We start from the raw sequence: 22,857 nt of genomic DNA on the forward strand, positions 1-22,857 counted from the left end.
ATCAACATACACGCATGCAAGTACACTGTAGACCTACACACACTAACACACACATACTTGCACCGTAACAAAAATTGAAAAAAAAAAAAAGAAAATAATCACTGTAGCAAAAACAAATGTACAAATAACATTTTAAAAATCATATATACTAAACAAATTTAAAAGTCAATAGCCAAAAAACCAAAAAGGAAAGACAAAAAAAATAATAAAAAAAAATTTACGTGTCGACTGGACTGCGCTAACTGGTCGAACGAACAACTGTCGTAACTTACCCACAATTCTTACAAAGAGCACAACTAGCACAATACACAAAATGTCGCCCCTAAGGAGAAAATAATTTCATTCTAATTCACTTCACTAAAACGAATAAAATTTCATTCTCGCGAATCACAAAATTTCTAACGAAAAGAGGGAGGACAAAGTCTGATAGCTAAAATAAGAAATATTAAGCATTTACTTCTCCATACGACACCAAACACGAAACTGTATGAAGACAATGACACTCTTCATTCTGGTAATTGGCTACAGATATAATTATACATGTATATAAAGGGCTTAGATATACTTTTTAAATATATATCCTTGGGACTCATTGGTTCAAAGCAGATTGAGTTGTTTAACCCTACAAAGAATGAATGGTAACTTCTATTGATTTTAAGGTCAAGCGTCAAGTACACAAACTAGATTTATTGCCAGAGGTAACAGAGATTGTAAACGTTGATCATAATAAAGTAATATGTTAACTATTTATGGTGGATAATTGGGTAGACACAACATAATGAAGAAAAAAAGATCCCAAAGTGCAATTTTTCACAACAATATTTAAACGAAACAGGTGAATAGCCTTCTTTATTTTGCTTGAAGTACAATTCAGGATACTTTTTAAAGTGCGCATTTCTTATTTTTTTCTCAGTGAGGACGGAGGTAGCTCGCCGCAGCTACATGTCCGATGAAAATGATTTCGCGACGAAAAACGTTTTTCCTGTATCTGTGGATGACAGTGGGATCTGTGATGGGTAAGTCAAAATTTATACACATATAGAATGAATACATTTTTCACAGATATATTAAAGCGTATCAATTGAATCCAATTTCGAGAAAAATTAGACTTTTTTTCAGGAAATTGACTAGTTAAAAAATCGAAGTATGAAAAAAAAAAGGATTTTTTTTTTTACCAAAATTGTTATTTTTTATAGCTTTTTTTCTCCGCTCGTTTCTCATTATCCAAATTTTATCTGTACATGTTTCTCAATAAAACCCAATTGTTTGAAATGGATTTATTTAGGATATGTTTTGTACAATTTTAAGGGTTATGCTACTTATATATTTTTCTTCTTTTTAACTGTATCAGTTCTTATCAAGTCGTATTATTTGAAATATTCCAACGTGGGGTGGTTCTAAATCACACGATAACTTGTTTTAATTCAACTACTAAACAAATAAACGGAAAAATTTGTCTTATATGTTATGTCTTATACAGGGGCGGATTTAGGCCGTCTTCTGGGTCTTCCAGAAGACGGTCAGATTTTCAAGTTTACATTGACGGGTATCTTTTTTTCTGTCGGAAGACGGTCAAAAATGGAGGACGGATCAACAAAGATAATTTGGAAGACTTTCAGAAAATATCTCTGAATCCGCCCCTGTTATACATGCGTGTTATATGTATTGTGACGCAAAGTATCCCCGTTTTATAGATGGCAAAATACATTCTGTTATTTAGGATATTCCAACAAGCCGGATAACCAAGGTGTGGAATTCTACGTGGCATTTGGTGAAAACCACCCTAACAGTCTGAGTCTTGAACTTTTCATTACCACGAGTTTAAACCAAACCATCACAGTGAATGTGACAGCACCTTTGGCCAGCTCCGTTTACGCCGGGGAAACAGTAAAACTTTCATTTCATTTCATAGCTATATTATTTTTTTACACTGGATGAATTTCAGGCTAAATTTTAACGAGAGAAAATGGAATTAATTTTGAACATGAGGCTGTTAAATGGTGACTATATTCTGCAAAACGCACAAATATACGTTAAGAGCTTCTTTGTAGGCTACTGGTGTTCTCGCAAGTCTCTGTTTAACAAAGATGCATGCCAATTTTTTCTAATTCAGGTAACAGTCACAAAAGGCCAAGTCCGTACAGTCCAGATTCCTAAAGGTATAAGGATGACCGGAAGCGGTGTTCAGTCCAGAGGGATATACATCACGGCATCGGACGAGGTCATAGTGTATGCGGTCAACAAAGAGCACTACAGCTCGGACTCATTTTTGGTGATTCCGGCGGACGTGTTAGGAACGGATTACTTCGTGCCAGCTTGGCCCAAGAATACTGCAGTCTCTGGAGATCAGGAACCAGCACAAATAGGTAAAAAGGCCGTTGTTGATTTTGGTATGGTCTAGCGATTTGTTCCACTAGTTTTTGCTTTCATACATTTTTTAGGCTGTCTCGTGCTTGCGTTTAGGCGGGGACATTCACCTTGTCTATGCACCGTAATCCTTTGTTATGAGGCATGCAAACTGTGTGGTTGCCAGCAAAGAGGACATGACCATACCGAGTCACCCTTTCTCCTTTTCGTACAATGGGCAAACTTACAATAGTAGCAATTCCTTCACCGTTTCGCTCAACCGGAGATAGACGTTCCAACTTTTAAATTATTAAGTTTCCTTATTTTATTCTTCTGCAACTGCTGTACATATAGGTCTCCGCCTCACAGTTTGTCGTATCGCAATCTTTTATGATGAAGTAGAGTGAATAATGGAAAAATTGTCACTACTTTCGTCGTTCTCCCTACTTTTAGGAATGGTAGCATCGGAGGACAGTACAAGCGTTAACTTCACCATGCCAAGTCATTCTTTCTCTTGTTCGTACAATGGACAGACCTATAGCAGTGGCGATTTCTTCACCGTCTCGCTAGACCGATGCCAGACGTTTCAACTTCAGTGCGACGAGGACTTAACAGGGGCAAGAGTCACATCCGATAAACCCATTGGGATCGTCTCTGGAAGTAAAAGGACAGAGGTTCTAAGTACTTCCAGATCGTCATCAGACCATATGGAAGAGATGATTCCCTCCGTCCCGACGCTAGGGAGACGCTTTCTCACTGCACCCCTGTCAGAAAGGTCCGCGGGCGATGTGTTTCGAATAATTGGTTAGTGTGATTTACGTTAATTAAAATTCTGTTAAAAAATTGCTCATCAAAATAGCACAACAATGCTTCTCCAGTACTTCCCGCTTGGCATTTAGACTAATGATTGTCACTTTTTGTGTTTTTCGGTTCGTAAAATGATATTACATGTTATCTACTTGAGTATATTATCCTCTCTATGTGTTATGACAATTCTGTTATCTTTCCATCCAGGAACTGTGCAAGGAACCACGGTAACAGTACAAGGTACGACAACCGGAGCCAACACGTACACTTTGAACGCTGGCGAATTCCAACAGCTACTCGTCTCGTCTGACGACTACCTGTATATTGAGGCCACCAAAGCAGTCCTTGTTGTACAATATTCAAAGTCAGGTTAGTTCGCCTTCTTGTATAGTTGCAGAGAAAGTATACATGTATGTATCTGGCTTTAAATGACCCCATTTTGACAATACAGCCGATATTAGCATATGAGATTCAATTTCCCGATAAAATAGACCAAATTTGAAATGCTGGATTAAAAAAAGATGCGACCAAGTCATATAATGAAAAACTTCAATTGAACTAATGGCTCACATTGTTGGAAAATTCTAAAATTGTTTTAGTCGCAGATGGAAAAAGAAGGGAAAGGAAAAGGAGTGTTGGTGAGCGTCTGTACAAGTTAAACGTGCTTTTTAAAACCTTTGGTTATGTTTTCTCGTTTTACAATCTGGGGACAGAACTTAAATGGAATACAGAATTAATTTCTTGAATCTTCTCTGATTTGCAGCCAGTGCAGACGGTGCTCAAACCGACCCATTCATGATGCTGCTTCCTCCACTTGAACAATTCGACTCTTACTACACTCTGGCAACCGTAGAGGGCGTATCAGCTGCTTTTAGAAACTACATTAACGTTATAATTAAGATGGACCAATTATCAGGGCTGTACCTTGACGGGGCACCTGTAGCACCAGGAGATGTATCCACAAATTGGACGCAGATATCTAATACGCAGTACGCAGCAGTCATATTGTCAGTTTCTCCTGGAACTCACACCCTATACCACCAGTCACCAATCGTTGTTTTTTCCGCATTCGCCTATGGTCACGTACAGTACGAATCTTACGGCTATCCCGGTGGATGTCGGTTGGCGCCTATAGGGGATTACTGTACTTTGACAGCCTCAGTCGCAGGAGATGGGTTGGATAATGACTGTGATGGTCTTCTCGATGAAGAACTCCTAAATTACATTGATGACGATGGTGATGGTCTCGTCGATGAAGATGTGGCCTTAGCTTCCAATCCAGATCAGGCTAATTTTGTGGCCGCAGTGGAGGTCCCAACAACTTCTCCTTCTACTACTTCTTCTTCAACTACTACTACTACTACTACTACTACTACTACTACTACTACTACTGGTAGTAGTTCTACATCTACTACTACTTCTACTGCTGGTAGTACTCCTACTACCACCTCTTCCACATATGTGTCGGTAACACCCACACAAGTACCGACAAGTACAGAAAGTTCATTGCTCGCGGGAAATTCTGCTGCTCGGGTTGGAAAAGATCTTACGACGATAGAAATCGTTGGAATCAGTGTTGGAAGCGTAGTTGCCGCAGGTTTGGTTGCCGGGTGTTTGTCATTCTTCATTATTGGCAAATACCGTCGATTTAAGCGCAAAAAAGAAGAAGAAGAAGAAGAAAAAGCAAAACTAGCCAAGAATACGTCGGAGACTAGTTTAAGATCCAACAGAGTCAGCCCAGAACCACAATCAGGGAAGAATTCCCGCTTAAGCACCAGTGATATTGATGTTGGAGTTCCAGAATCACCGGGAAACTCTCCTCGGGATGGAGCCTTTCTAAACTCACCCCCTGCCTACCCGGGTAAGGCTTGGAGCACTGGCTACGCACGCGTTGGTGAGCCTACACATATTAAAGGGCATAAAACACCGAACAAGAAGAGTAGGGCTATGGTACCGGGGCAAAAACGACCGGCAGTCAATCAAAATCTTAACATCATTGATTTCTAAGCTGACAAATGGAACTCTTTGAATTAGTATGTAGTTGTTGAGTCACCCGAAAATTCTTATCATTTGCGCAATTTGGCCGACGATTTATTACAAGTGCCTGACGACTGAGTCGAATACGATTTGATTACACTTTAGTATCCCTTGAGCCTAGAAAATGCTTATTTAACTCTGTTTTAATTACATAACTTAAAAAAGTAAAATTGATGAAGTTATATCTGAGTCACTCACTCCCACATGCACACACACGCAATGACATTATAACATACAGTGGAATGGGTAATACAGCAAAATAACATAAAGAAACTACACAAGCTACGTCTGCAGCACAGAAACAAAAACTGTGAAAAAACACGGGTAAACAACTATTTTTGCAGAAGCAAATACATGTACATAAAAACCCACTCATCTCAACATAATTGTATAATCTTTCAGAAATCTTTATCTAATACTGGTAGAAATTGACAAGATTCTTGCCTACTTACACTGAATTGGTAGGAAGCATTCAAATACTTGTAACAATAGTAGACAATGTATTAACCTCATTTCAACTCTTTTTTTTTTTCAGATATATCAGTTAAGCTTATATAAACGTATGTACATAGATAAGTTTGCAGTGTAACAATTATGCATGCTACTGTGTGTATTGATGTCCAACACTGCGTGCCAGTAGTCGTCTAAATGTACCATGCCGCATTATAATTTTAAAGGCAGAGTGTTTTGAAATCTTTATCCATTTTTTGTTTGCGAAATGAGTTTGTTCAACTGGCAAAGACATCCAGTTTCCAGACAAGGTCAAACACGTGACAATCTTCAAACTCAATGTTATTTTAGAATAAGTTTAGAAAAACCTTACGGTTTTCACCAATCTGATTTAATTGCTGTGAAAGAAATAAATGTGGTAACTCACTGTAATAGTTTTATTTATTTTTATTCAAAAATGTTTACGAAACTCAGTGTCTAGAAAAACCAATATTGTTCTCTCTTTAACTGTTGTCACACTTTTCAGTCCATGAAAATAAAATGATACGACTTTTATATATTTTGCGGATATACCTCCTGACGTCAAAGGGTAACAGTGTACCGTAGTACTGTAAAGTGCTGCAAAAAAGGTCAAAGTAATGACCCCCCCTTCCGTTTACGTAGATCCTAATGAACGCAAATCACTTGACTTGTATACAATGCAGTTCAATACTATTTGTTAAACGCCCTCTCCTTCTTTTACAGGCTTCGCTGAAAATATAAGTAAATTTTAGGTGACTATAGTGACAAACGGCAACTTGCTGTCTAACTGTCTACAGGTTAAGTTAGGTCTTTGTCATTCCCTTTGAAAAGTATAATAGCGAATGTAAACTCCCTCGTAGATCGATCGATCATCCATCACTCGAATACAATCATGTATGACCACGTCTTGTATTATATCTTAGATGAGGCAAATTATCAAAATGTTTTGAAATGAACTTTTCTACATTATACACAAAAGAAAAAATAAATAATTAAAGCATTATAGAAATTGATGAGAAAAAGAACAGATATTCTTATAACAAAAAGGAAAGAATGGAAAATCCTTGAACTTGTGTACTGGGTACACGGAACTACATTTGTATTGGAATCTCTTCCAAGATCTAATTGACTGACATTAAAAAATGCACATGTAGCCCTCCATTATTTCAAAAGTCACCTTGCTTAAGGATATTGTCACCCTTCGACCCAAACTTCTTATTTACTGTCTTACATATTCTTTTGGGTAATAAATAAGTCTTCAGTGTTCAGTGACAAAATTAATTAACATTTACACGTCATCTTACCGGTAACACCATAATTGCGATTTTGGGGTAAAAACTTAAAAAATCCCTTTCTTTAATTTCTCTTTTACCTGAGCACCCACGGTCACCGTTTCAACGCCGATTTAATAACATCATTTAGTTCTCCAAAAGCCAGCGATTTTTCTTCAAATTCTTAGTTCAGATTTTATCGTTGACAAAGCAAAATAATGCCTTTGATTAATGAAAATCTATAATTAAGGGGCTCATAATTCCATAACAAAAACATTTAAACCAAAATGACGTCATGGAATTGTACCCTACACTTTCGTGGTCAACTCTGCCTATTTTTGTGATAAAATCTTGTTCAGGGATGAAGTTACGCCCCATACCGATTGCTATCTCAACTCAAAATAAAAAGGTGTTAAACTGAAGATTAAAAATTTGGGTTGCCTATGCTTATACATTGCAACGAAACAATACAAACGCCGATATTTTATATTTTTGACGGTTTTTCACTGTTTTAAATCAGCAGAAAGATAGATGCATTATTGAATAATGATGCAGGAATGCAGGAAAAAAAACTCATTTTCGGTATCTTGATGATAGGGTTACAAAATCCTTAAAGGCAGAGAAACGGACGACCGGACAGACAGGCGATCAAACAGAAAGACGGGGAGGTCCGACAAATTGACAGACAAACAGACAGATACACAAGTTCGACCGCATGTTACTACACGTGAGGGTAATAGGTGACATGTAGTAGGCCTGTTTGCAAAGGGGTCAGTGTATTGCTGACCCAATCATTTACCGAATCATTTATCCCCCAACAGTCCAAATCAAATAGATAAATAGTTTGCTGTATTTATTCGACATCCGTGTTTGACCACGGCAGCAAACCTGCGGACGTTGTTCTCACGACAAATCCCTGCATCGTTTCTCACAGCGCGATAACTGAAAAATGCCGCAGAGAAAACAGAGCCGTTTGAAAAGAAAAACACTTTTAAAAGCTATTTTTATGGTTTGGGTTGCGCTGGAGACGACAATGGGTAAGTTTTCAACTGTACTATGCATATATGAAAATTTGTTTCATGAAATTTGAAGTAAATAATTTATTTTTTATTATGTTTCATTTTTGCTTTAACAATTGATTCAACCAGATTTTCGTTATTTCTTTTGTCCAAAAAAATTGTTCCACAAGATATAAGGTGATCGATTTTATGTCTACTGTATATATCAACAAACTTTGTTAATGATATAATACATAAATACAATCAACAGAAAGAGTTTTTGAATTTAATACTAACAAAAGCACCATTTAAAAAAGTACCCATTGGATTTCACTGACAATATAATAAAATATATAAAAACTACCAGACGTTTTGAAGAAGACGAGCGTTTTTCTTACTCAGGTTATTCTAACAAGCCGGATAACATGGGGGTGGAATTTTACATGGCGTTTGGCGAAAATTACCCAAACTCCAGAAGTCTGGAACTTTTTATCACGACTAGTGTGAACCGAACCATAACTGTGAATATATCGGCACCTTTGTCCAGCACCGTGTACGGCGGAGATACGGTATGTAATTCTAAGATGCCCAAGAGGGGGAATTACGCCAAAAATGTCAATTTAAAATTATCCAGAGTGGATTTTCCTTTTGTTACAAGAACGTTTTGTTAGGATTTGAGATCCAATATACATAAGGTAAAGATATGGAATTTGCTTTATTTGTACCTGCATCTGGGAACAATCATGGCCAATTGGCGATATTAGAAACAAAAAAGAAAATATGGTCAGATTTTTAAAATTCAGGTATCAGTCACAAAAGGTCAAGTTCGCACAGTCCAGATTCCCAAAGATATAAGGATGACCGGAAGCGGTGTCCAGTCCAGAGGGATATACATCACGGCATCAGACGAGATCATAGTGTATGCGGTCAACAAAGAGCACTACAGCTCGGACTCATTTTTGGTGATTCCGGCGGACGTGTTAGGAACGGATTACTTTGTGCCAGCTTGGCCCAGGAATACCGCAGTCTCTGGAAGGCAGGATCCAGGACAGATAGGTAGATTGAAAAAAAAAATCAGATAAAAGAATAAATAAATCAGTTAATAAATTAACCAATTGATTCAAATGTAACAATAGACAGATATAATTATCAATTTTGTTGCTTTTATGTCAAACACAGTTTAACTTTATATTGGAGAACCTATATCACAAATGTGATTTCTCTTTTAAAAAATGCTTGCCTCTCAGACAAGAGACACAAAAACGAGGGAGAATACATTCCGTTGGTGGTGAATGAAAAGATTTTCTCTTTTTTTAAGATTTCCTTTTTCTTTCTTTATTCTTCTGAAACTGCTGTACATATAGGACCTCAACTCGCTGTGTGTCGTATCGCAATCTATTCTGATGACGTAGAGTAAATATTGGTAATAATTGTCACTATTTTCTGTCGTTCTCCCTACTTTTAGGACTGGTAGCAACGGAGGACAGTACAAGTGTAAACTTCACCATGCCAAGTCATTCTTTCTCCTGTTCGTACAATGGACAAACCTATAGCAGTGGCGATTCTTTCACCGTCTCGCTAGACCGATGGCAAACGTTCCAACTTCAGTGCGACGAGGACCTAACTGGGGCACGAGTCACATCCGATAAACCCATTGGGGTAGTGTCTGGTAGTAAAAGGACAGAGGTTCTAAGTACAAGTGGTTCCAGATCGTCAGACCATATGGAAGAGATGATTCCATCCGTCCCGACGCTTGGGAGGCACTTTGTTACAACACCCCTCTCTGAAAGATCCGCGGGGGATGTTTTTCGAATTATTGGTAGGTGAATTCATATTTCAGGAAGCTCAAGGCGTTTTTCATACATTACAGTAAATTATAGCTATATGCGACGGTGGCCTCCTAAAGGTCATTTCTGAAGTAGAAGTATTTCAATGTGTGGTCATAATGTTATAATAATGTAACATTTGGGGACACTTGCTCTACGAAAAGCCTCAATTTGTGAAATGCAAACCGAAAATAAATAAGAGCCACTTTAGTAAAACAGAATATTCTTTCCATACCATCCAGGCACTGTGCAAGGAACCACGGTGACAGTACAGGGCACGACAACCGGTACCAGTACGTACACTTTGAACGCTGGCGAATTCCAACAGCTACTCGTCTCGTCTAACGACTACCTGTATATTGAGGCCAGCAAAGCAGTCCTTGTTGTACAATATTCAAAGTCTTGTAAGTAGACTTAGTGGTGTCTTCATTTGGTCTATTATCTCATTAAAAATGCCGTCGCGTGGTATTACTTTGAACTAATGCTAAGGTAATGTTACACTTCTGTTTTTGACTGCATTCATGATATTGTGCTTAGGAAATTGGATAAGTGAATTGGCTATAATTAATAAAAGCAGCAATAAATAATCAATTTTTTTTTTTTTTTTTCATTTTTAAGAATTATTTTCACGTAATAATAGACAAAGCTAGACAAACAAGTAAACTTAGTAAAAAGTTAACATTTTCTCGTTTTACAATCTGTGAAAAGAAATTAAATGTAATTCAGAATAATGAATGATATCTGATTTGCAGCCAGTGCAGACTATGCTCAAACCGACCCATTCATGATGCTGCTTCCTCCACTTGAACAATTCGACTCTTACTACACTCTGGCAACGGTAGAGGGCGTGTCAGCTGCTTTTAGAAACTACATTAACGTTATAATCAAGATGGACCAATTATCAGGGCTGTACCTTGACGGGGCACCTGTAGCACCAGGAGATGTATCCACAAATTGGACGCAGATATCTAATACGCAGTACGCAGCAGTCATATTGTCAGTTTCTCCTGGAACTCACACCCTATACCACCAGTCACCAATCGTTGTTTTTTCCGCATTCGCCTATGGTCACGTACAGTACGAATCTTACGGATATCCCGGTGGATGTCGGTTGGCGCCTATAGGGGATTACTGTAGTTTGACAACTTCAGTGGCAGGAGATGGGTTGGATAATGACTGTGATGGTCTTCTCGATGAAGAACTCCTAAATTACATTGATGACGATGGTGATGGTCTCGTCGATGAAGATGTGGCCTTAGCTTCCAATCCAGATCAGGCGAATTTTGTGGCCGCGGCGGAAGCTGCGATGACGACTACCGAAATGGTACCTACAGAAATTACCACTACTGAGATTCCAAGCACCACTACCGAAGAAGTAAGCACATATGTCGGCGTGCAAAGCACCACAGAAATGGTTACAACAGAAATTACCTCTACCAAAGAGGCAAGTACCTCTTCCGGCGTACGAATCACCACAGACAGTGCTGCAAGCACCACAACTTTAGCCGCTGCTGTCGGCACTTCTTTATCTACAAAACCAAGAAACACCTCCACAAGTTCTCCTACTACAACTACACAAAACACGTCACAGGTAGGGTCTCTTACTACAACTACACAAAACACGTCACAGGTAGGGTCTCCTGCTACAACTACACAAAACACGTCACAGGTAGGGTCTCCTACTACAACTACACAAAACACGTCACAGGTAGGGTCTCCTACTACAACTACACAAAACGCATTACAGGCAAGGTCCCGTACTACAACTACACAAAACACATTACAGGTAGAGTCTCCTACTACAACTTCACAAAACACATTACAGGCAGGGAACGCCGCTGCTCAAGTTGACGATGTCCCTTTAACATTGGTGGAGACAGTAGGGATTTCGGTTGGAACAGTTGTTGCCGCTGGCCTGATTGGGTCTTGTTTGGTGTTTTTCATCGTTGCGAAGTACCGACGTTGCAAACGCAAACAACAAAAAGAGGAGGAGGAGGAGGCAGCAAAACTCACAGCGAGCAGGTCGTCTTCTCAGCAGAGTTTTCGATCCAACCAAGTAAGCCCTGCACTGTCGCGGGAGAATTCTCAAGTTAGCGCGAGCGAGGTTCAGATAGGCGTCACGCCAGAATCCCCGGGAAATTCACCACGGGATGACTTTTCCCTCACTCCTCCTCCGGTCAATCCTGGATTTGCTTGGGCGACAGGAAAGTCCACTCGTTACTTTCGAGTTGGAGGCCAAACACCTGTAAGAGGTTATAAAGCGCCAGATAAGAAGATCAAATCAAAAGCCCCTGGCCAAAGGCGCCCAGCCCTCAACCAACATATCAACATCACCGACTTTTGATTAATGCAAGATGCAAAGTGTCTAATATTTTATGACATAATGATACTTACAAGCTATTGATTGTAGTAAACAGAGAACAATAAGCTCAAAAACGCGTGTAATTGTATCCGTATTTTTAAAAAGTAAAAATTTTGCCACGAAACTCGACCATTTGCCACCATACAGTTTCAAATACATGTAGTATAATTAAGAGAAATACCAAAGGGAATCGTCACATATTTCCGGAAAAATGATATTTGAACGGATATTTTCTGTTTTCTTGCCGTGCTTTGAATATCTCTCAGCAGTTTCATTTGAATCAGTATACAATTGTGCGCTCAGCTAAACATCCATACATGGGAGTGAGAGTACTGCGATTTTTACGAACTGGAGGGACGGATAAATCGTTCAATTTACGGTTAGAAATTTGAAGAAGGTGCAGTTTTATAGCCATTTTTGCTGAACGAGGGATTAATTTGGTTTATGGCTCTGCATGTCGACTTTATTTGAGAAACTAGTGGAAGTGCATTATATGCGTTATGGGCTTAATATAAGTGTTTTTTACAGATTATTTATATTATTTTTTAATTTGAGTGAATGATTGTACAATTTGCATAATAAATGGATATGGGAGTAATCTACAATCGCTCCTTATCTGCCTTTAACTTCGGTAAATAAAACTTCTTATTTTCTGTAACGCTCAATTCATAAACCTCTGCATATATATCGTTTAGGCATGGCATGCTATTGCGGAAATGCACTTTGAAAATCAAATTTTGTTCTTGGGAAGACAACTTCTGCATACCTGTACTATATAGGCATACCGTTGTTCGTCATTACAGCGTACATATTAGCACAGTGGCATTTTAAATCACTACAGAATAACTTCAACTAAAGCTACAGTCAGTAAAATGGTGGTGAATGTTTTCTCGTTACTCTTTACCTTGTTTTATAACCAAATACTATTAGACCATACTATAAACCCCCAAAATACAAACATCGTGGTCCTTCCGATAGCAAATTAACCCTGATAATAACAGACCACTTAGCTTGCAGGAAAAACAAATAAAATCCACAACTTTCACCTTGACACTAGTTACCGTCTTAATAATGAAGCTTGTCAAAAACTGTTGTGGTGACCCGGCCACTCTGGTTTCCCAATGCTTCGTGTGATTCAGTTGTTACTGGAAAAGCATAGTGGAGGATATTCGGAGAACGCCAGTAAATACCTCTCCCTGTAAGGTGGTAAGATCAATAATAGCCAGCTGTCGTCGGGCAGAACCAGTCTCATTCAAGAGGGCACGTTTTGGCACATTTACGTGTTGATGTAACGCTGGAAAAAAATAAAACGAAAAAACACTTAATGATTTTTAATGATTTAAAATTGAACCATTAGAATTGTGATCTACCTTAACCCAAGAGTCCTAGACTTTGGAATAAAATCAATGCCCCTTTTTCTATATGGTAAAACAAATGGTACATGTATGACTTAAAACCGTTTAATATACCCCCATTCCTATCCGTCTACACCCCAGATACCACAGACACTTCAAATTTTCTTAAAGACACAATGACCGTCCAGAAATAAAAAAAGTTAATTCTCCGTGAAATTTCAACACTTTCTTTTGTAATTCGCCACGGTATACCATATCAAAAAAATTTGACATAAATTTGGTCTAGACACTCGTTGTTGAATGGAAATTTTCTAATTTTCGAGTCACGCTCGTAATGGAGTTGGAGACTGCAGAATTTTTGTCTTGACGGTTACAGACAGGATTTATAACTCGAAAACGTGTAAAGTTCAACAGTTTTGGATAAGGTTTACCCTGGTGATGAAAGCAACAATCATTGAAATTTCTGTGAAATGTATTTTATGAGCATCATTATTTTCTCATTTATCAATTAATTTATCTTATTTATCAATTAATTTATCTTATTTATCAATTAATTTGGTTTATGGCTCTGCATGTCGACTTTATTTGAGAAACTAGTGGAAGTGCATTATATGCGTTATAGGCTTAATATAAGTTTTTTTCACAGATTATTTAATTAAAGTAATATGTGCGGACGGCTGTAATCTATCAACGATTCTCTTGAAATGACATTATTATTTTCAATCGTTTAATGCAACATATTAAATGTGGCAACAATCGAGATAATTTTCTTCAATCTTTAAGCGACACTTTTTCTCATATTTGCAAAAAAATAATAAAATTAAAGGATGGGCAACCAGCGGGGAGTGATGCGTGCGAGATCTTTAAATCATGGATATAAAGGGCGTCGTAAACAGTAAATATCATGATGGCCCTTTATCCGGTAGCAAATTAATCCAAATAAACTCAGAGCACTTGCCTTGAAGGCATTGCAAATAAAAATTCCCATTACGTGCTTTACATTCTGCGACTACATCGTCAATGAGTAAATTTGTCAACAAAATCTTGATGACCTCACTTAAAGCAGTGGTCACAGGTCTTGCTCTGCTTTCAGTATAATACTAATACTAGCAGTTACCCGCAAATTGCCAAATCTGCCAGGTAAAAGAGAAAATAAGACGAAAATGGGATTCACATTTTCTAGTTTGTCTGTAACAAATGCCAAACAGATGCAAAGCATGACATTTCAGTGTTTTCTGTATAATGTTACTTTACAACAGAACAGACATAATTTTGAGATACATATAGTTACATGTGCACAGTCATTTATTTATTTATTTTATTTTTAAACACTATAAAAACTGTTATGAAATAGTGAGTAATGCCTTCTCTTTAAACTTAAATGTTTCGATTATTATTGAGTTTTTAGAATTAAAAGTTATACAAACCATTCTCAACAACAATTGAAACGAATCAGCAATTATACCCAGTCATCCCCGTAGCCGGGGGGGGGGGGGGGGGGGGGGGCGGGGAGGGGGTTCATTTCAAGGGATTTGAAAGAACCCCTCTTTTCGCTGGGAAAAGGTCCCTTATGGGTAAAATTTTTATCTAGGCACTCGGAGGTTTCATGGTAAAGGTCCACTTTTTTTAGAAAAAGAACCCCCTTTTGAAAATTGCTGGCTACGGACCTGTCAGAAGACCATATTTTAAAACAAAATCATATGCCAAACTGGGATGATCCCAAAATCTTACCTTAGAGTCAAACTTTCAAAACATTATATCATGGATCCTAGGTTTGACAAAATACTTTATTGCCTTTTTGGTTGAAATAAGAGCGTATTTTCATATAAGAATGGTCAGAGTCTTTCATTCCCCTAAGTAATGTAAATATATAATGTAGGCCTATGTATAAGGTAACAACAAGTTATATTCTTGGTAATGGTAGGCCTACATGTAATTTCCTTTGATATGAAGAGCTATCACTACATTTTGATTTAGCTGGCTTATCTAATTTTTATTTGGTGAACACGAAGTGACCCTGCAAGCCGGAACGATGAAATGTTCTAGCCTAGTATCCAAGATAGAACTTAGATCCTAGTTCTAGCTAAATGCCATACACACGACAGCGAGACAGATATCGGCTTCCAGACTTCCGACTTCCTACTTCAAAGAATTTTAATATTCACCCTCACGCAAGTCACTAAAACGAAACATTTCCACTCAACGATCTTTACGATTCTCCAGAAGATAACAGCATTCTAGGCATTGAGTTGAGGTTTGTGTTGGAGAGTAATAACATTCTGATAGTTGTGACAAAATAACCGCTACTGCAATAATAATAATAGTAGTGAATCTCAATAACATACAAGGGCCCAGTTAAAAGCAAGTAATGATCACAAGATCCTTAATGTTTGCCTTGTTGGGTCAGATAAGGGATAGATTCCAAGCAGATTCACAATCTAGTCCCTTTCATCTAATGCACTTAATCTGTATCGATGGAGCACAGCTGTCTGTCACGCCCACAGGCACGTTTTTATTAAGTTTCTCTGTTTGTTTCAAAGCTGCTATGTGATGTTGCAAGCAGACCCACATCAATACCGAGGAATAAAAAGGAGATAGAACTAATCTTTTTGTAGTTTCTGTCCGTTTTAACTTTCGTCGTGGCTCTGGCGGTGGGCAATGGTTTTCTTTTTATCACATAAGCCTAGGGATTGGATAAACACAATAGCATATTCTAAGCGTAGTATTTGGGCAAGATCGACAAAGTTTCAAAGCAAGGTACGGGATAGATGCCAGGCTGAGGTTTTCTATAAGGATTAAAAACCATGGAGAAGTCTTCTCTCTGAAATACAGCATAAATTCAAGCACAGGACATAAAAAAGGAAAGCCACTACTGGGTGATTCAGGGACATTTTAACAGAAATTACTTAAACAATTTCTTAAGTTTGCGTATTCATCCTCATTGACTGTACATTGTACAGTATACTTTGTATAAACATTGTTCCAAAGAGAAATGCCCTCACTGAAGTTTCTATCATGTTAGTAAATATCGATGGGAAAACCTAGTTAATACAGATGGCAACCGAAACAAAGAACGTTTCCAGTAACTCTTTGAATAAACTACCAGATGATGAAAATGAAGAAGACGAAAACGAGAGAAAGTTTCTTGCAAGACGGAAAAATATGCAACAATTTTACGAAACGCAAAAGGTCCGCGAAGAAATGATCGCCGAAAGTCGGATCAGACGCAGGCGAATAAAAGAGGAATTAGCAAAGCAAGACAGATACAGAAAACTTGGTAGAACAGTCATCATTCCTGCTTGTTGTTTTATTGTTGCAGGCACAGTGGCAACCTGGAAGGGCTATGATTACTATTCTGTTTCGCCTGGCCAGAATAAAGATGCTCGAACTGCTCTTAAGATTCTTGGACCCCCTGCGTTGCTTTTTGGTGTCGTTCTCCTCGTTACAGCATACGCATTATGCAAATTTTCCCAGACAGGAAGTCATAGACAGGCCTACAATGATACCCTTGAACATTCATTCAATTTTTCTTATCCAGTCCATATGAAGGCCAACACTAACGTTGGATCTAAGCAAAGACTTCTTATGCCAGCTATTAGCCCAGCAAGTTTAAGATCGGACCCGATCTAACTAAATCATTTAAAAATGAGTAGGCAAAGTGGACAGGATACTGAATTGGACAACAAGATACAGGATACTGAATCGCAAGCAAAAGAAACAAATCAGTACTCGTTTCAAAATAATTTTATGATAGAAAGGAATAAAGGAGAGGAAAGAAATGCTTGTGTAACCTACAGTGCAGAACATCGACAAAGATGTCTGTTTTATCTCCTGCTGTTGAAAGCCAACCAGGGGAGATTGATGAAAATTCTGTTTTATGGCAAGAATATTGACGCTGCAAAAATGTTTACTGTTGAACTTGCAATTGCTTTTTTGTGGATCGATGCCGTGGCGATTGGCACTCAAACTCGGACCCGTACCACAAGCGCTCAAGCATAAATGCTTTATATGTACGTTTGTCTTATTTCTTTTTTTTTCCATTTTAAAATGCTTCCCATGTAATTACTCCCCATGTAGCAGTGTCTCAAAAGATAAACAGATGGAAAACCAATGACTGTGATAGTTTGAATTGTGATTACCCGACGGTGAGGTCGCATATTCAACGGATATTACTTCCTTACGTGTACAAGTTAATTTCCATGGCTTAAACGATAAACGTTAATTCTGAGGACCTCCTTCCAACTTAACCCCACGCACGCACACGCACTCGCGCAAAGTCAAAGAAAATTGTTGCAAGCATATATCTTGTCAACAATTTCTGTTTTGTGTCGAAAATAACTCTGCTTAAATATTGCTTAGATAGATAGATAGATGGATAAGAGCAAGTTATCTAATTTTGTGACATGTTCATTTTGGTCTTCCATAAAATTAACGTATCTTTTTGGCGAACTGAACAAAATAGAAATAGCATCAAAATTTGATTACGGGCAACATCAAATTTGAATGTTAATGGATTTGAATATTCTCTTTTCATTTTACTGCCATGCATGTTAATAATCCTTGTTTTTATGAAAGTGGAAACATATAATAAGCTTGATGAACTGATAGTTTTGAAGCTTTCCAACCATTAAACTTCCAACCCCCTCCCCCCCCCCCCCCCTCTTTTTGTCACCCCAGTATTTTGATCCACGAGGCTTATCACAATTCAAAGTCAGATTAATGTTCATATTTAACAGGGGCCATCTGACCAGTGGAATTCGTGTGATTCGATACCATCTTGGGATATTCCAGGCTTCTTCGGCGCTTCAGGTGAAGGCTTACGGTGACATTTACATTATGATAAGAACGGGGTTTCGGAAAGCAATAAATAAATAAATAAATAGTGTGCATTCTTCCTGATGCGTCTTTTCAAGTGGAAATGTGGACAGTGTCAAACCAAATTGCTCAGGTCCGTCTCAAAACAATTTACTGGGGCTGTAAGTGACAGCGCAATCCTCAAATAGAAGACTTTAGAGCTACAATAGAACCTATAAAAGGCACACGATGCACATTACAACTTTATTTAGCAATTTCAAAGAAATTTCCATATTCATTCAGGTAAATTCTTTTTATATTTATCTATATAAATATCTCATTTTCTGTCTTTAAATCTATGTGAATGAATACAGTGTATGGTTGTCGACGCACTCTAGTTAAGAACCAAACTTTTTAATTTAGAACCCATGTGAACAGACCAAATAACATAGCACGCTGTCAGGCGTATTAATATTGCGTCTCTACAGTGTTGATTAATATTGGAGGTTTAGGGGGCAACCGATGTCATGTTTGATGATTTGTGTTGACTGCAGTAAGAAATTGTTATATATATATACCGCACACACTAGTACTGTGCTGGTGTTAAATATATAATTTTTTCCATTATGTTAACTGTTGATTTTATGACTATCAACCCTTGCAGTCCTGACACTCGGTGTGCGTATTACTCCTTCGTGTAAAAAAAAAAATATGCATATACAAGAGAGTAATTGCATGAACATGAGCTACGTTTTACATATTGCGTATAACCCCTATTATACGTCACTGCTACACTTGCAAAGGCGAATGGCCTCCCTCAAATAATCCAACGTAGACACCTTACGTGATGATTGAAGAATGTGAAATACAGATGTGTACCAATTAGAACGTCTCTCTCTCTCTTAAAAAGGAAGGATCTGGCTTTTTACAAAAATGGAAAGGGGGGCATCCCTATCGTTTGTCTTTACACACGAACCTGAAATTCTCTAAACCTGGGTCTACCACAGCAAAACAGCAAATCTTTATGACGCAGTGAGCAATTTTCTTTGACTACAATAATAAGTCAAACGCAAAATAGTAATGATAATGAATGTGTGTGTGTGAGAGAGAGAGAGAGAGAGAGCAAAACCTAAAACCTATTATAATGGAAAGGATGTTCAGTGCTGATATATTCGCATTTTCATCTGATTATGATTTATCACGACCTTCTGGTCTATGGTGTGACAGGCTTATGTTCTTGCGTGATGTCAACTACCTTTTCATTCGAGCATATTTGGTCACGACATTTGCATTTAGTTTCACGTGTTTGAGTCTTTTGATATAAAACTCAGCCATGATGTCTCATCACTGAAAATAAGATGAAGCTATTCCCGCTTTCCCATTATGCAAATAATCATATAATCATAATAATAACCAATATTATATGAATAATCGTGTTGTGTTGAAAAAAGCCTTAGTTTTGGCAGTGGAAGTTTCCCCGGACTGTTCTGCTTAATACAAAAAATACAGAAAGAAAACAGTTCAAAAACAAAACAGAGAAAATAAATGCAGCGATCGACAGAGAATCAACAAAAATGAAATCAGACTCAAAGCCTTGATCGAAACCGTGCCACTTCCACTGATTTATAGCATTGATGTTTTCTTGATGTTGACAGCTTCCTTCACTTAAAAAAGAAAATATTGCATGTCTCTCCTCCCCCTCTCTCTGGTTCACCAATCTCAGTGAAATATTGTTTTGGTTGCGATACGCAGACGAGTAGGGACCTTCTTATATAACTCCACTAACCTCAGTGAAAAATGATTTCGTTTGATCTCCCAAATGCGGGCTGCTCGGTTACGTTGACAGAAATACAGTGTCTGCATGTCATATATTTGCATGCTGATTGTGGATTACATTCCATTTCCAATAGCTACAGTTACAGCTGCGTCCATATATTAAAACGTTCTAACACAGACGAAAGCTTGTATTTCATAATGTCGAGCAAAACTAGTTTTTTCTCATATTCCGGTGTGCACAGTGTTACAAGAGAGCACATGTAGGTGTGAGAGGAAATCGCTATGACAAAAATCCAGGTCCGAATGTTTGACTTCACCATCGTGGGCTGTGTCTCATTTCAATTACGAATAATAGGAGTGGTGAATCTGTGTCACACGGTGGGACTGCATTTAATTTGTCAAAGTATGGGCTGCCTAAATTTGCTGCATCACAGGGATGGCTTCAGGCCATTGTCTCACGGTCGCTACAAATAACCTGACATGTTGTTGCTTTTACAGTTTATGTGCACAGGGATGACTTCTAGGATAACACAATGCAGACAGAGGAAGAGCTGCAGTATTATTCCCTTCGCAGGCATATGCGTCAGTTTAACGACGAGTGCAACATTCGTGAAAAACTCTGGACAATGCGCCGCATGCGCAGGCTGAGGGATCTGAAACTGGCATCAAAGTTGAACCCTTACCATAAGGCGGGAAAAAGACTCTTACTGGTCAGTATTGGAAGCTGGGCCACAGGGGTTTTCTTGACTTTCTCGAGCTCTGTTTACAGTTTAGGGAAAGAGACAGTTTTTTGGAATTACCAACCTGCGACATTCCGCGCTATAGGTCTTGTATTTTTAATCCTAGGGGCTCTAACATTGATCACAGCGTATGTAATGTTGAAGTATCATCGAACTGGACCGCACATGTTACGACTTACAGAGCATGATGGCCTAACACTCAAAGCACAAGAGAACGACAATAAAAAATCAGAAGTGTAGACTGAACATGAGCCACATACGTTAAATAGTCAGCCAACATAATGGGTTTACAAGTGCGTGCTGATCATGCAAGTGCTTTTAGAAGTATTAGGAAATAATTCTCCGCACCTGCGTACCAGTTGGAATTTAGGTGCTTGAAAAGCGAGTCACCACATGCAAAGAGTGGATTTGATTCAAGCTCAACGTATTTCTCATACTGTTCTCAGAATATCCAATCTCATTTCTTTTCGAATGTTTGTTTGTGTGTGCGCCTGCATTTTGAGACGTTAACGTCGGCAATCTTGATGCTTCACATTTATTAAAACACTGTATCCGCTCGTGCGAACAGACGTAGCACGTATACCGGTACGTCTGTTTACACCTATAATCAATAGAATATATACACGTACCACTGAAAAGACCTGCGACTGTGCGCTGACTCTCTCTTACCTCTGGATTCGATGCAGATTTGAGTGATGGACACAAATTCCCTAAAGAACTGTCCCAATATACTGTCCTCGATATCTTAATGGGTTTTTCTGTTGCGTTTAAGAGAATTCTACGATTTTTTCTTTCCTCTTATTCCCATGACGACGTTTATAGAAAAAGAATCACTCTCAGAAAAGAAGTTATGTCCAAACTGACTGGTATTCATACATAACAGTGGCGGATTTAGAGGGGGGGGTCAGGGGGGTCCTGCCCCCCCCCCCCCCCTCCCCTTCGATTTCTGGTCCCTCCTTGAAATTAGAATTTTGTCTAGCTGAATCATATAGTTCTAAACCGTACCAAATGGCACCATTCGCCCTCTAAAATACCACGCCAAGTGGGGGAGGGGGGGGGGGTCGGCTTCGCATATGCGGAACCCCCTTCAAATAATCCTGGATCCGCCCCTGCATAGTGATTCCTGTGGCCAAGGCGGGCCATCAAGCACTCCAGTTTCATTTTACCATGAGATCTATCTAAGGCCATAAAGGCTACATGTAGGCCTATCTTTGTATCATTTTTGTATATTAGGCATTAAAACTCTTATTTTTCATTGTAAGCCCTTTCCCTCTCTTTCAAAACAAATAAAACTGAACCGATATTTTACAAAGATGCCTTGACAAAACAGTTTACTGAGTTTTAATACTATACGCTTTTTCAATAACTGCTATTCAAAGACATAGTGCAAAAGACCAATATTGATCGCTATTTCGCTACTTTCCTCTTGAGTGTCTAATGTCAGCTTTCTTTCATTCATTCAAATGCTTATCCATTATTATAATTATTAGTGTTGTTGTTATTGTTGTGATCCTGAAAGTATTTTTATCATTTTAAGCCTCCATGGATGCTTTTATAAATTGGGTCTTATTTATTCATTTATTTTTTAACAGTAAATAATTGTGAAGTGATTTATGTATTACACATTTAATTTGTATAAAAAGGCAAAAACAAAGCCCCGTTTGAAAAAAGAAATGTCCCTATGCCCTTATAAAATATGTTTTATATGCGTGAAATAAAGTTATTTACTAACACACAGGCTTAAATAAAGTTACTTTTATATGTTAAATTCAGTAATATTAAACGTTTATAGTTAAAAAAATTGTAGTCTTCAGTGCATTTATTTTCTTCGACGTTATCAATTATTTGTCGCATTCGAGGAAAATGCATTTGACTGATATTTTAGGATCGTTTTTGAATTTAACATTGATTTTTCTTTCATTTTGCTTCTGAAGGATATATCTTGATGTCAGTAGAAATTTCCGTACGCTCCACACTTTTTTCGTTACATCATATGGAAGTTTTTTTTTAAGAATTAAATATTGCGAAGCTGGACTCGTATCTCGAAAGCATGCATTGCGTAATGCGAATAGCG

The 22,857-nt window shown here is 38.1% G+C and overlaps 2 protein-coding genes and 2 long non-coding RNA genes across 4 annotated transcripts; 3 read left to right on the forward strand and 1 right to left on the reverse strand.

The window, feature by feature from the left end:
• The first annotated feature begins 858 nt into the window (after positions 1 to 858).
• On the forward strand, positions 859 to 6,067 carry LOC106176993 (IgGFc-binding protein-like). The gene is made up of 6 exons (XM_013559605.2): positions 859 to 1,016; positions 1,721 to 1,887; positions 2,114 to 2,366; positions 2,800 to 3,150; positions 3,361 to 3,522; positions 3,917 to 6,067. The coding sequence occupies exons 1-6, from the start codon at positions 950 to 952 to the stop codon at positions 5,158 to 5,160; spliced, it is 2,244 nt and encodes a 747-aa protein (XP_013415059.2). The 5' UTR covers positions 859 to 949; the 3' UTR covers positions 5,161 to 6,067.
• A 3,316-nt stretch (positions 6,068 to 9,383) lies between these two features.
• Positions 9,384 to 12,102, forward strand: LOC147763459 (uncharacterized). Its single transcript, XM_087006197.1, has 3 exons — positions 9,384 to 9,749; positions 9,999 to 10,160; positions 10,509 to 12,102. Exons 1-3 carry the CDS (start codon positions 9,437 to 9,439, stop codon positions 12,098 to 12,100), a joined length of 2,067 nt encoding a protein of 688 aa, XP_086862323.1. The 5' UTR covers positions 9,384 to 9,436; the 3' UTR covers positions 12,101 to 12,102.
• Positions 11,796 to 20,213, reverse strand: LOC147763460 (uncharacterized). The gene is made up of 3 exons (XR_015333136.1): positions 20,054 to 20,213; positions 13,180 to 13,412; positions 11,796 to 11,999 (listed from the first exon to the last, which is right to left on the reverse strand). It is a non-coding gene; the product is annotated as an uncharacterized LOC147763460 (long non-coding RNA).
• A 26-nt stretch (positions 20,214 to 20,239) lies between these two features.
• Positions 20,240 to 22,044, forward strand: LOC147763461 (uncharacterized). The gene is made up of 2 exons (XR_015333135.1): positions 20,240 to 20,753; positions 20,890 to 22,044. It is a non-coding gene; the product is annotated as an uncharacterized LOC147763461 (long non-coding RNA).
• Positions 22,045 to 22,857: the final 813 nt, after the last annotated feature.

The sequence above is a fragment of the Lingula anatina genome, chromosome 2 (assembly GCF_051362555.1).
Source record: "Lingula anatina isolate TDL-2025a chromosome 2, LinAna3.0, whole genome shotgun sequence".
NCBI lineage: Eukaryota > Metazoa > Brachiopoda > Lingulata > Lingulida > Lingulidae > Lingula > Lingula anatina.